Here is a 16,307-nt window from a genome sequence, read left to right on the forward strand (position 1 = left end):
AGTTGATAAAAAAAATTCATATATATATATATATATATATATATATATATATATATATATATATATATATATATATATATAATGTACTATTTTATATTTTTCAATTAACTAATATTTAAAAATAAGTTATCAATCGATTAATCAATTGTCTTTTGATTCTTTTAATTAAGTCTACATGTGCATTTAGTTTATTATTTTTCCAAATTAATTAAGTCTTTTTAAAATAATTAATTAATTAATTAATTAATTAGATCTTGTTATCATTTTTCTTATATTTAAAACCTTCCAATTCTCATTTTTATTTGAAATCATCATAAATTGAATAGTTTAAGTTGTTTTTAACCTTCTTTACTTAAAATTAATTAGTAACCAACTAAAACATTTAATTTCACTCAAAAGAAAACAAGAAAAAATTATTTCAAATTTATCACTTATAAAATTTTAAAATTATTCCATATCTCAAATTCATTAGAAATTCCAAATATTTAGATACATGAAAATCAACAACAAAATTAAAGTTACTTAATTTTAAAACAAAGAGCTGAATTATTTGAAAAAACTTGAGAAATAAAAAACATATATAGTCCAAACTAAAAGAATTAAAAACATAATTAAACCTAATTAATTTATGAGTTTTAACTAATTTTTCTTAAAGAAAAACTAAAATGGTGTATGCCACAAAACATTTTAATAATAGAAACACTTTTTAAAAAATATCAATAATTATTACAAGAAGCAATTTTGGATATATACTAGTTTAGTCAATACTTTTTCCAACCTGATGTGCGAAATTATTCTCGTGAATTGTCACGTGTTCAGCAAAAAAGTTGGGCAGCAGAAACAGGATAAAAAAATATGTTTGATCTCTAAAACATTGAGATTAGTTGCATTCTTGAAAGATTTCCTTTTTCTTTTTAAAGGATAAATAAAAGCATTTATCAATTTAATTAACTTTAGAGACTAAATTGATATTAAAAACAAAAGTAAACTAAAAATAATTAAACTTTTCATCTTTGAGAGATAAAATAATCTTAATCTTAATTTTTTAAGAATTAATATGGTCGATACTAAATTTTTTAGGAACAAAAATATTATTTTCCTTGTCGAAAAAATATTATAGATTCATTAAAAATTATGATACATACTGTGCATAATAAATATTTTGTTTCATGTTGATTTAAAAAAAATAGAAAACAATATAAATCAAACATACTAAAATACAACAAAATTTTTAATTTATATTAATTAAAAAATCACTCTTAAATCTTGTGGACTTAACACCATTTCACTAGACCAAACTCCTTTGGGTGGTTGATCATATATGATATAGGATTATTTTAGTGATTTTAAATTTCACTTCTAAATGAAGAGTTACTAAAATAAATAAAAAAGTTGCTTGAAAAATATATGTAGTTTATCAAAAGAAAAAAAAAAGTTAAACCGTACTTGCTAGGTACCTAAAGTTTACAAGATTAACATTAACTCCACATTTACACTACTGTACCTTCCTTTTAGTTTGGAGACAGAAGCGAAAAGCCAAAAGCCGCCACATTTCATCGTGGGCTCCATTTGACCACAACTTTTCCACGTAAGAACATGGAAAGAAATTAAACACACACCTCCTTACGTGGAATAAATTAGGTTTGACTCTTTCTCACGTAGCCATCATCCTTCACCACCCATCTCTTATATATCATGCAACTCTTCAAACCCCTCTCTCTATCTTTCTGAACTCTTCTCATTCATAAATTAACAAACCTTGCTTGTCTCTCTCTCTCTCCTCTTTCTCTTTCTCCCTCTCTCTCTTTCTTTCCCTCTTTTTGCATAAGCACACTCAAGAAAGCCTTTTGCAAGATGGGAAACTGCTTGAAGCACCAATCATCCACCAATAAGTATGATGGCAGCGATCACGATAGCGATGATTGGGATTTTCTGGCAGGTGAGGAGGGGTCTTTTGCTGCCACCAAGGCCAAAACGGTGACGGAGGTGAAGATCAAGATCACAAAGAAACAGCTAGAGGAATTGTTGAGCAAAGTGGACGTGAGGGAGTTGAGGGTGGAGCAGGTTTTGTCACAGTTGATGAACCATAGTAGTGGAGGGTTCCAATCACTTCAAAGACCATGGAGGCCTGCACTTCAGAGCATTCCTGAGGCCAATTGAACTAGCTAGCTAGCTAGCTTCGCATCTATATATATATATATATATATATAGCTTAGGTTGTGTTAGTGATTAGTGAGTGCATGATGGGAGTTGATGATGATGATGAAAAGAGAATTGGCCTGTTGGGTCAATCCTGATTCTTGCTTTCATGCAAGAGGGTTTGTGATTTTATGGTTGGGGTTTGAGGGTTATATGTTCTTGTATTTTATAGGGGGGAAACAAAGGGTGCTTTTGCAGTTTTTGTTCTTTGTACATACAAAACAAGGGAGTGCCCTTTGTACTAGTTTGAGGCTTGTTAATTAATTTTCTTTCTCTCTAATTCCTTTTCTTTTTCATATTCTCTTTTGTGGGTTTTCCTTGGATGTCAATTCTGAAAAGAAAAAAAAAGGAGCTTCTTGGAGGTAAAATTATTTGAGGATATGAACTTGAACATTAAGAACCATATTGTAATTTTGTTTCGGACAAAATTTACATACAACGGTTTTGTTAATTTGCATAATTCTTTAATACAAATTTTTAAATTTCAATTTTGATTAAAAATAAGTACAAACAATTCAAATTTTATCATCATTATTCCTATGGATGAGTGATGTGCTGCATAAATGCTCCACCTTGTGATGGCCAGGGTGGCAAGCTACAAGTATTTCATCATCATGTTGAATGACATGGATAGGGTGTTCTTTGGGATTTGCTTTGACTATTTGGCATTAAAAATCTAAAAGCGTTTAGATTTGTAACTGATTGGGAGTTAATTATTCCCTAATTGCGCGTTTGTTGTCGAAATGTTGGATTACCAATATCCATCTAGCTAGATTGATGGATTTGATAAAGGCACAAATCAATTTTACTTTAGTAACTTTTCTTTAATTAGCTGTAAAGTTTGTGAACTGCTATGCTCTTTAGATATTTTGCAATCTATGGGAAAGAAAAGGAAGAATAAAATACACGTGTTTTTCCTATTGACTTGACCATGCTTATAACCTGACATATTTGATATTTTCGGATTTCAAACTTGTATATGAAAAAAAATCTCCTGATCAAGGGAATTAGTCTCGCAATATTGCAAATGTTTCTAATTCAAACATATCTATTGTTTTCCATTAACAAAATCTGTAGTTTAGACATAAATAAACTACAGAATATTTTTAAACACACTAGTTTTACTCTTATTTCCATAGATGCATTATCTTTGAACAGCTGTACAACATCTTGAATAATATATATAAGATAACACTTTTTTTAAGGATTTATTAACCTGGTAGCTAGATGTAATTTTGAAATTATAAAATTCTTCAGAGTATAATAAGTCCTTCTGGACGAATCTAAATGACAAAACATCAAAGAAATTAATTAATTGGTCAGATATGACTCGAGAGAAAGAGAAAGAAGTGTAAGCAACACCTATAAATATAATGGTTAGAGAATATATTATAGCTGAAACAACACTAGACTTGTTTTTGTAAAAGCTTTTGAAATCTCTTAACTATTAACGTGGTAGTAATTAAACATCGAAAACATATTCTTCTATTACAAAGAAGCCTAAAAAGAGCATAAGCTTTTCTTCACTTCTTTGTAGTTCCCTCTGGATCTATCTGTGCTCGGCTGCAACTCAATAAGACAAGTGACCTAAAACCGACCTCTAGTAGTTAGAGCTATGTTTGGAAACCCATTGGCACCTCCCTCAACTTATTTTGAATCCAAAAGATACCAAAGAACATGCTTTGTTTACCATTCAACTTGTGTGCACGAATTTCCAGATAAATTAAATCCAACAAATCAATAGAAACTAAACACAAAAGGAAGTGTAAAGATGCTTTTGTAAAAAACCCTTTTGTTACCAACGTTTGCAACCATAAATTAAACATGCACTTCCTTCAGCGAACAGCTCACCAAACATGCACTGGGTTGTCTTATACAAAAAGGCTCTAACAATCTTTGTTGGAAAAGAAAAAACGTTTAAATTTGCCACTGCATTAGAAGATTTTGAGCCAACTTCTACGTTAATAGTTAAGAGACTATGTCATGGGCTGCTTGTGATTTGCATGGCTACTTGGATTGAACGTTGTGACTTGGTACGGTACTTGGATTAGGTACCTCAAGATACCAAGTCAGAATTGCATACCCGGTGAGTAAAAACGTGTGATGAATAACTCAAAATTGTTCGTTAGAAAAGTTCATCTCGCGACTAATTTTAAATTTGCTCACGATTGCTCTCAAAATTTAATTAGTAGTTGATCAACGAAGAATTAATGTGTAATTAATGTGTGGATTGGTACATGCATACAATGTCATTTGTTAATTGACTTAATTCTATTACAGCACGCAAAAATAAAAAAATTATGTTTTAATCTTTCATACAGGATCTAATAAATTCGCGTGAATTATTATAAAATTTTCTTAATTATATTTGTCTTCGGTTTTTAGGATAAAAAAATACAACATGTTCTTTCCGCTTAAATTTACCATTATTTGTTAAAGTCCGATCCAACTAAAAATGATATAGAATAAAAGATACAGGTTCAGTTTGAATAAATTTTGCTATAAATATTTATAAAATTAAAGAAAGCAAACAATTTTAAATTTTTTTATAAGTTAAAATTAATGTGTATATAAATTTTTTTAAATGCTAATGAACCAATTTTATCAATAAGCCAATTTTAATTTATGAAAAAAAAATTATTTCATTTTTTATCTTATATATATTTAAAAAAATTTATTCAGATAATATCATAATTACAAGAACAGTGATAATGATGGTGATGACGACAGCAACAACGATAATAATAATTATGGACGACAATAGTGATGAAGACAACAATTATAACAAGGATAACAATCATGATGGTGTAATAACGATGGTGATCACGATAACAATGGCAGTGACTATCCTTGTGGTGGTGGCGGTGATGATGCGTCTGGTATTTTAATAAGTGATATTTTATATCTTTTATAGATTTAATTTTTATTTGATTATTAATCTTTTAGAGATCTGATAATTAAATGAGTTTTTAACTTGAATTTCAAATCTTTTCATGTAACACGATTCATATTAAATATTTTTCATCCTCACATGAGACGAACATTCTCATATGATATATTATCATATCTTTTTGACACAATAAATAACTAAAGTAGTATTATAAATGATAATTATTTTGAGTTATCTTATCATATCTAACTATCAAATAGGGCCTTAAGGACTTTCTTTCTAGGGCGTTGCTAGGTGCACCAGGCATATTGCTCGTGCACCAAGCATAAAAAAAATTCCAAAAATGCCCTTTAGTGTTTTCTGGTTGTTTTTTAACTAAATTTTTTTACTATAGCGCACTCATTCATTCCTTGTCTTTGTCTCTTATGGTTTTTTCATTGTCATGAAAGGTGCATTGTGTCGCTTCGGTCTAGGTAAAAGTTTTACGGAGGTACATTGGTGGTGGTTGTGGCAATGGTTTGTTTGATTGTTAATAGAGGTACATCGGTGTTCTACATTTTTTTTTTGCATAAAATACGGATTAAAGAATTCGTAAGTCATATAAAACTTATGGATTAATTGTTAAAAAAAATTAAATTAATATGTATAAAAAATTTATTTGTTTATTTGAAATGTAATTTGTATTATTGTTTTAAATATTTTTAAATAAGTGTAGATTGATAATTAATTTGTAATTATTTATTTTTATATTTGGAAATGATATTAATTGTAAGATAATTTACACTTGTAATTTAAGTATAATTTATTTGAGTTGTTGTGGTCTAAAATTGATTGTTTTTTGTGATCATAATTTTGTGAATTAGAATTAAGTTGAATAAAATAATGTGTGAGAATCACAATCATGAAATGACAAAGTTATTAGTTGGACATTCATACGTTGGTCGATCCACTAAGAATGAAAAGATAATTATTGCTGATATGACAAAGTCAATGGTGAAACCAATAAATATTTTGCTAACGCTAAAGAAGCACAATGTCAATAATTATACAACAATCAAACAAATATACAATGCAAGAAATGCATATCGCTCTTCCATAAGAGACAATAATATTGAAATGCAACAACTAATTAAGCTTCTTAAATGAGATCAGTATATTTATTGGCATAGATTAAAGGATGAAGATATTGTACGTGATATCTTCTGGTGTCATCCTGATGCAGTGAAGTTATGCAATGCTTGTAATTTGATATTTTTGATAGATAATACCTACAAAACAAACAGGTACAAGCTCCCGTTACTGGACTTTGTTGGTGTGACACCAATAGAGATGATATTCTCTGTTGGTTTTGCTTATTTGGAGGGAGAACGTCTAAATAATGTGGTATGGGCTCTAGAATAGTTTCGAGATATTTTTCTAAGACGTGATGCCCTCCCTAGAGTTATTGTTACTGACAGAGACCTAACATTGATGAATGCAGTGAAAACTGTATTTTTTGGGTGTACCAACTTATTGTGTAGGTTTCACATCGACAAGAATGTCAAGGCAAAATGTAAATCCCTAATTGGTAAAAAAAAAGACACGGGATTATGTGATGGATGCCTAGAGGAGTTTGGTTGATTGTCCTTCTGAGCATCAGTTCGATGATTACCTTAAGAAGTTTGAAATTGTTTGTTCACCATGACCAATGTTTGTTGACTATGTCAACCAAACATGAATAATTCCTCACAAAGAAAAATTTGTTAAAGTCTGGACAAATAAGGTGATGCACTTAGGAAATACAATAACAAACAGGTATGAAAATTTTCATTTTTGTTAGGGTTTAGGAATTCATGGATTTTAAGTCTTGTATTTGTTTATTATTTTTTGTGTATTTCAAATGCAGGGTTGAATCTGTTCATTGGGCTTTAAAAAAACTATTACAGAATAGCCTTGGAGACCTATATAGTATTTGGGAAGCCATGAACAACATGATCACGCTGTAACACACTAAAATTAAGGCATCCTTTGAGACAAGTACACACGTGGTTGGACATGTTTTTAAAGTTACCTTATACAAGAGATTACTTGGCATGGTATCAAGGTATGCTTTAAATCAGATTGTTGCTCAGTTTGAGCGTGTACATTATGTTGGCAAAAATCCTTCTTGTTATGGATGTGTCATAAGAACTACTCACGGTCTTCCATGTACATGTGAGCTATCCAAATATGTTGTTGGTACCATACCACTTGAGACAATCCATATGTTTTGGCGGAGGCTAAGTTTTTCAGAGCAAGGGTTATTTAAGCCCTAAGTGACCATAACTGAAGAGATGGAAACCATATCCAAGCGATTTAAAGAGTTTGATGTTTGTGGCAAAGTTATTCTAAAAAGTAAACTCCGGGAAATTGCCTACCCTGATCTAAACTCTATGTGTCATCCTCTAGAAAAGGTCAACACCAAAGGTGCTCAGAAGAAACTGATGACCAAACATCAAAGATCAACAAAATGTGATTCGTCTTATTAAAAGTATGTCGATGCTTTACATTTTGTGCAAAATAGTAATTCTTCAGTCAAACGTAGTACAACATCATCATCTGACCAGGCAATTCCAAGAAGGACTATGCCGATGTTGGATCAATTTCATCCATACATTCACGATTCCATTGAAAACATTGTTGATGTCAAAACTAACGATAACTGTGGATATCGTGCAATTGTTGCCTTAGTAGGTATGGGTGAAGATTCATGATCATTGGTGCGCAACCATTTGCTTTAAGACTTGCCAAATGATCTAATGAGTATATCAACCTCCTTGGTGGCATAGACAGATTTGAGGAATTAAAGAGGTCCCTACTTGTTGATAGATTATCCATGGTACGTAATTTATGTTTTGTTTTTTTATTTTAAATTTAGTTTAAATAAATGTAATCCATATAACGGGTTCATGCAGGTTACTATGGATAAATGGATGGATATAACTGACATGTGATATGTCATTGCATCAAGGTATAATGTTAACCTTGTATCGTTGTCTTTGCAACAAAGTATGACATTTTTTCCTCTTAGAAGTCAACCACCAACAGATTCTTTTGTGCATCGCATAATATGTATTGGTCACGTGTATGTAAATCATTTTGTTCAAGTAGATTCATCATAATCTTGTTTTTAAATTTATGAAATTAATTGTATTATAATAACTTGAAATTGTTTGTGCATGTGTAACAGGTTTATTTAAGAGACCGTTTTCCCTTACCACATCTAGCTTTGTTATGGTGTAGGAATTGTCATCATTAGACAAAGCAGTGACCAATTCCATATATTAGCAGAATGCATCAGTACAAAAATTTGATAATGTTGAAAAAAGACTATGTTGATTTGAGTGAAGAGTGAATATTTAGGTACCTATGACATTGTCATGCACTACAATAATATATAGTTGTTTCATTGGAAATTCACATAATTATGTATTATACCTCACGTTCAAACGGTTTAAGGTTACTATAATACGTAGGGTTTAGTGTTAGGTGCGTTGTTAAAGTTAACTGTGACATGAAAACCAGGGTTTAGTAGAACATCAAAAACTAGGGATTTTGTAGACTAGGGTTTACTGTTACGCTTTAGGGTTAATTCGAATAGTAATATAGAAAACAATTCAAATAAAATATCTAAAATAAAAATGTTGTCAAATAAAATAAAATGATAAACACAGTCTACACATTTCCTAAAAAATTCTAAATGTCTTCATGCGTCCTCTGTGCGTCGCCTTCGTCATGTCCGCACATATACATAGCAATCCATAGTGACACCTCTAGCGATCCTTAAGGAGTCTTGCATGACACCGTTTGTTTTTGTGCCTTTAGTCACTATCCTTAGGTTGAGCAATCGCTCCAACCTTCCAGTTATTGCTTGGCAAGTCTCCTATGACATTCACAACAACGGATAAGGTATAACCATATTGCATGTTTAAATTAAATGAAATTAAGAGTAAGATGAATATATATGTTACCACTGCATGTCTAGGCTGCTCCACATCAGAAGGTGCATGCGCATGTGCTTCCTCCATAGCTGCTGCCTCCATCAGGTACTGAGACATATTTGGTTCGACATGTGTCATATTACACGATAGGTGGATATCTGGGTGGATCCCTGGGTTGTGTCGGCCTCATGAATGAATGTGAAATCATGTAGAACCAGTCCATGTAGTATGGTGCACATTGTCCAGGCACAACACAAATCTGGCCTACCAGTGCAAGGTAGTCAGAGAAATGCATCCATTTATCGTCAATATCTTCCAAGCATAATCTTGAACCCGGAGAGTATAGAGGAATCGTCTTAACATACCCAAACTGTCGCATAACCCTCTCTGGTCGGTGTGTGACAACAATGAGACCCCATCAGATATGTCTATAAAAACAAGAAATCCAGTCAAAGTCTCTAACTGCACGATGATCACCGTAAGGCATCCTGCAAATATCAGCAGTTGTCAGTCAATCTATATGCTTCCGATACGTCGACACTGGTAATGCCTTCGTAGAGGTCCAACTGTAGGCATGTGGTGATCTTTCATCATAGTCTTCATCCGTAAAAGCCTCAGCAAGAGATGAAAAATGATCATAAATCCAACACTACATTTATTTTCAAAACAAAAAATATCAAATCAATACATAAAAAAATTAAAAAATAAATAAATAAGATTCAATGACAATTACCTGTAATAGTGTGATATATTTAGCAAGTTGTCTGCTGCTGCTCTTAGAAGCATCATTCAAATTATTGTACATATGCACTAGGGTAGCAACTCCCCATGCGTAGTGTCCACTCTGAATGAGGTCTCAAAAGGCGTCCAAGAACACCACATACACAAGTGTTGCACTCTTGTTAACAAAAAGAGTGTAACCTAGCAAATGTAACAAATAAGCTCAAGCTGCTACAGTCCAGTGTCTGGTATCACATTTGCTACGATAAATGTCTCGTAGCCATGATAGTCGTACATATGCCCCATGACATTGTTCTGCCTCAGTTCTGGCTTCATGTCCACTGACTTTAAGTAGTTCCACTAACATCAACACCACTTCATCGACATGAAGAGTTTCAAAGATGTAGAATGCACCTGTGATGGGCAGATGAAGCAAAAAGGCCATGTCATCGAGGGTGACGTCTCCTACTGGAAGATGGAAACTGCTAGTTTCCTTATGCCACCTCTCCGCAAAAGCCAATATAAGTACCCGATCGTCAGTGTCCAATGAACATGTGACCAAATGACTTAGTCCTGTGACAACAACTAACCCTTTAATCTCAGCAGAAGGTCTCCCGAATTTCTAAACCTTCCTTCCATGGAAGGATAGCTTCAATTCAGGACATTTCTAAATTTTTTAACAATTTTAACAATAAAAACAAATACTTATTGAAATATAATTTATTTAAAACTATAAATACCTCTTAATTCCAAACAATGACTGCAACATAATCAGCAAAGACAGTCAAAACTGATGTGTCACACGACCCGCCTGGAAAACCTTGGGCATCAACAACTGCTTCTTCATGCTATTGGAAGACCTCTTCAGCTGCGTCATCCACGTGAGGAACATCCTCAGCAACAACGACAACTTCCTGTTGCCTACGTGCGGATGCTATGGGCCTTCGTCGCTGGGGAGCTGATAATTGATATGCTTACATAATTTAAATATTTAAATCACATAGCAATTATCTAATTTTCCTCTCTTTTATTTCTTCTTTTGTGTTAGAACATTAGTAATTTAGCTTCTTCTGAGTTATTGTCCAATAAATGCTAAAGTTATCTAATTTACAGTGTTTTGGAGTGTGTTTTTTTGTAGAATTACACAGTAGGAGGCTTGGAAGATGGCTGAAGAACTGGAGCAGCTCGCTCAATGCGTCAACAACCGCTCAACACGAGGAGCCAACTTGGAGGTTAGGCTTAGCGCGCATGTGGCGGCTTAGCGTGCATCTGCGGTTTAGCCTGCATCTTACGGCTTAATGTGCATCTGCGGCTTAGCTTGCAGCTTGCGGCTTAGCGCACAGTCACTTATGCTAGTTGGATTGCGGCTTAGCGAGCACATGCTGGCTTAGCACATGACCAATATCGCAAAACACAATTGTGCTACGTTTTAAAGGAGAAAGGGGGAAAAATCAAGCAGTTCTTTTGGGGGACCAAAATGAGAAACTAGGGCACGAGAGAAGAGAGAAAACTCATTCACTTGGGGATCCTTTCCTCCATTTTCTTTCACACCTCTTGCTTTCCTTTTGTATTGGTAAGCCTCTCATGACAATGAGAGGCTAAACCACCCATTGTTGGGAGCTCAACTACCAAACACTCTTGATGTAATGATTCTAACTATCTATTTAATGTTATTTTGATATTATTGTCTCTTTTCTGTGCTTAATATCATGTTTTTGGCTTTATCACCCATGCTCATGTAGTGTTATAGGGTTTATGCATTGGAAAATGTTTATCTCCTAATAACTTGAAAATAGCATCTAGGTAATCCATGTCTAGGGATATAATGGTATTATTTAGTCTTATTTATGCATCTTTATTCTTAAAGCAAATTATTTGATACAATTCTTAAGGGATTAGGAGTGAAATTAGGTAATTTAAGTTTTTTCACACGAGGAATCATGGTTCGGGGATCCTTTCGTTGCACACGATCGGAACTAACGGGTTGTCGTATCTTGGGAGAAGAGCGCAATCAGAATTTCTTACCCGTGCAGTGGGGGTGTTTTCTCTCTAAGGATAGCGTTTACGCACTTCAACCCAGGTTTAATTTTTTTCTTTCTTCCCTTAATTTTTTTTTCTTGTGCTTATTGTATGTTATAATGCATTATTCATGTGCTATCAATTAAATTTATTTTGCTACTGCTATTTTGTTATTTAATTCAAGATTGTGCATCTTCTTCATATTTATTTTCCTTCATTTTTTATATTATTTTTTCAACAGTCTTAGAGAGAAAAACGCTATCACTTTCTTCTTGCATAATCTTTTCTACAATAGCATTTTGTTTTATCAAAAATGTCTATCGTCAATATGATTGAGTTCCTTTCTAGTAAGCATGAAAAATTAATGGATGAAAATGCAATGCATTATGTTCCATTAAAAATGTTTTTATTATATTATTTAATTCCTGAAATTTTAAATTAGTATGACATTGTTGAAAAATATTTTCTTTGTCAATTATATTTTTGTTTAAGATAAAATGCTTTTAGAATTAGTTTATGTGAAAAACTAAAAATATCTCACTACTTCCATTCCTGCCTTAGGAAGTTATCTTTTACTTGATCAAATGATCCTGTGAACACAAATCTTTAAAATCAAGACATTTGTTGTTAGGTTTTTTAATTTCTATTGTTTAACGTTATTATTATTACTGCAAATATTTTGTTGTTACATGTTGACTGATTGTCTCTTTATATATAACTCATTGATAAAACATAAAAATAATAAAATAAACACTTTGGTGAAACTTTATATTTTGCATGTAGTATTCTTAAAAGAGTACCTTATAAAAAAAAATCCTTATGAGCTATGGAGAAAAAGAGAACCAAATCTGAAATATATTAAAGTGTGGGGGTGTCTAGTAAAGGTTAATATCCCTATTAATAAGAAAAGGAAAAATGAAAAAAAATATTAATTGTATTTTGTTGGATATTTTTTACATAATACTACTTATAGATTCTTAGTTGTTAATTCAGAAGTGACTGAAATTTCTAATGTTACTATTATGCAATCTAGAGAGGTCACTTTCTTTGAAAATCTTTTTCCTTAAAAAATACATTGTTAAATCTTTGTATGGTTTGAAACAAGTTTCAAAGCATTGACACAAAAGTTTGATTAAGTTATTCTTTTGTATGATTTTCAAATTAATGATAGTGATAAATGTGTGTATGTGAAACAATTTAATAATAATGAACGTGTCATTTTATGTTTGTATCTGGATAACATATTGATATTTGGTAGTAAATGAATTTCATAAATGATGTGAAGTTTTTCTTGTCTAGAAATTTTGATATGAAAGACCTTGGTTGTGTAGATGTGATTTTGGGTATTAAGCTTATAGAGAAAAATGATGGTATGATTTTTTACCCAATCTTATTATGTTGAAAAGCTATTGAAGAAGTTTAATTATTTTGATGCGAAACATGCTTTTACTCCTTATGACTCATCCATCAAGTTAAAGAAACATTTGAGTGAAAAAATTTCTTCACATAAATATTCTCAAATTATCGGTTCTTTGTTGCATTTGACAAACTTCTCTAGACCTGACATTGCATATGCAGTTGATAGATTAGGAAGGTGTACTAATAATCCTGATCATTCTCATTGGATTGCATTAGAAAGAGTTTTTAGATACTTAAAAGGAACCATCAATTATGACATTCATTATACATGTTTTCCTGCAGTAATTGAGGGGTTTAGTGATGCAAATTGGATTTCTGATTCTGATGAAACAAAATCAACAAGTGATTATGTTTTTACTTTAGCTGGTGGTGCAGTATCATGAAAATCTGCTAAACAAACTATTATTTCACGTTCTACTATGGAAGTAGAAATTATTGATTTAGATACTGCTACTAGTGAAGCTGAGTTTCTTAAAAATTTGTTATGTGATCTACCATTGTTGAATAAGCTTATACCTCCAATTCCAATGCATTGTGATAGTCAAATTGCTATATCTAAAGTGACTAGCAAAATTTTAATGAAAAAAGAAGGCACTTAAGAGTGAGACATAAGTCTATAAGAAATTTGATTTCTCATGTTGTCATTTCTCTTGACTTTGTCAGGTCAGAAAATAATATTGCGGATCCGCTTACAAAAGGGTTGACGCGTCAACAAGTACTTGAGTCGTCGAGGGGAATGGGATTAAAGCCCATTATTTAGTTATAACAATGGACACCCGTCTTCGTGTGATTGGTGATCCCATGAATGGAGTTCAACGGGTAACAACGAAATTGTTTGTTGACTAAAGTACACCAAAATGAAATTTGACGGAGCTGTTCCATTTCTCATTCCTATGACGAGGTGTATTATAAATTGTGGTAATATTAAGGTTGAGGTATTTATATATATGTATTTTTGGTTAAAAAAATACCTCTTAATGAATCCGATGACAATTATTGTTTGGGTGGGGGTCACAACTCACTCTTTGAGGATTCACCTAGTGAGTATGGTGGAGGGGTCGCCACTGTGAGATATGGGCTAATCTCTAAGGGACACTCACGAAACAAGATACAAGCGCAAGGCCGTGTAACGCGCTACCACTGATTAGAACCTAATTGAACACCAATATTGTAGGGGTTGTGTACTAAAGTCTGGTTAAAGAATATGTAGTTCAAGACAATCAAGTCACTATATTTTTCTCGGATGGAAGTTCATAAACACTAGGTATAAGGCTCAAATCCGGAAGGTTCCTTATACCGAAATACAATATCACATGCTCTTTCTCTTATATTTTTATACAAATTATCTTTCAGAAAATATATTTTAAAATTTTAAATTATGTGGGGGAATGTTGATAAATATTTGTGTTTTAATTTAAAATTTATAAATATATATTAATTCTATTTTATAAAATAAAATATTTATTTTAGATATTCTTAAGATTTTGTTTCAATGAGTCAACAATTTGTTAAGGTTGTTTTGATACCTCTAAGTTGTTATCTAACGGTCATATTTCCAACGGTCATATTTTGTTTGTTGCTTAAGGTGACCTGTGCCTATATATTCTCTTTCCTCATTTCTATAAAGATGACAGAACAACAGTCTCATCTTTTTCTCTCAAAATTTTCTATTTCTTCTCTCATAAAATAATTTATTTCTTGAGAGTAAGAGCATTGGTGTTCATAAGGTTCGGGGATCCTTTCGCTGCACACGATCGGAACCAACGGGTTGTCGTATCTTGGGAGAGGAGCGCAATCAGAATTTCTTACCCGTGCAGTGAGAGCGTTTTCTCTCTAAGGATAGCGTTTACGCGCTTCAACCCAGGCTATATCTTTCTTCCCTTAATTTTTTTTCTTGTGCTTATTGTATGTTATAATGCATTATTCATGTGCTGTCAATTAAATTTATTTTGCTACTGCTATTTTGTTATTTAATTTAAGACTGTGCATCTTCTTCATATTTACTTTCCTTCATTTTTTATATTATTTTTCCAACAAATTTTAGTTCATTGATTGCTTAAAATTGGACATATACAAACTCTGAGTATAGTCAAAGTCCCAGTGGACTCGACACTCGGTCTTACCATTTTAATATATTACTTGTGCGAATCGGTACACTTGCCGACACACGAACATGAGCTTCATCTGAATCACAATTATCTTCTCTCCCTAATGCTCTTCCTATAACTCTGCTTAAAACACGACCTAAAGTTCTGGTTCTAACCATAATCTGCAAATTTTAACATACGTACAAATTTATGTCAAAATTCAAACAATACTTCAATTAATTACACTACAACCATTTTCAAATTTTATTTTTAATTAATTTTATATAGTGAATTGACTTCTTTATTAAAAAGAAACTTAAAAAAACTATAATTAATTACATAAAAAACAAATATATAATAATTATAAAAATATTTATAATTAAAAATAAAACAATAGATTTTTCAAAAAAATGAAAATAATCTTTTTTTATTAAAATATATTAATTATTTCAAAACAACATTCTAAATAATATATTTATAATTAAAAAAATAGAATAACTATTTAAAAAATAATTCAAAATAATCTATTTTTATTTAAAAAACAAACAATAGCTATTTAAAAACAAAAAATAATTAATATATTTAGAATTAAAAAATGACTATTTAAAAACATAATTAAAAAACTATTTTTATTTAAAAAACAAACAATATCTATTTAAAAACAAAAATTAAATTAATATATTTACAATTAAAAAAATAACTATTTAATAACATAATTCAAAATAAACAATAACTATTTAAAAAGAAAAATAAAATTAATATATTTAGAATTAAAAAAATTCATTATTTAAAAACATAGTTCAAAATAAATTATTTTTATTTAAAAAATAAACAATAGGTATTTAAAAACAGAAATAAAATTAATATATTTACGATTAAAAAAAAATAATTGTAAATAATCTATTTTTAGTTAAGAAAATAAACAATAAGTGTTTACAAACTAAAAATAAAATAATATATTTATATTTAATTAATAAAATAACTATTTAAAAACAAAAATCAAAATAATACTTT

At 31.1% G+C, this 16,307-nt stretch overlaps 1 protein-coding gene across 1 annotated transcript; it reads left to right on the forward strand.

The window, feature by feature from the left end:
• Positions 1 to 1,706: 1,706 nt before the first annotated feature.
• LOC100791945 (uncharacterized) lies at positions 1,707 to 2,479 on the forward strand. Its single transcript, XM_003551835.4, has one exon. It carries the CDS (start codon positions 1,855 to 1,857, stop codon positions 2,158 to 2,160), a length of 306 nt encoding a protein of 101 aa, XP_003551883.1. The 5' UTR covers positions 1,707 to 1,854; the 3' UTR covers positions 2,161 to 2,479.
• Positions 2,480 to 16,307: the final 13,828 nt, after the last annotated feature.

Source organism: Glycine max, chromosome 18, assembly GCF_000004515.6.
Source record: "Glycine max cultivar Williams 82 chromosome 18, Glycine_max_v4.0, whole genome shotgun sequence".
NCBI classification, from domain to species: Eukaryota; Viridiplantae; Streptophyta; class Magnoliopsida; order Fabales; family Fabaceae; genus Glycine; species Glycine max.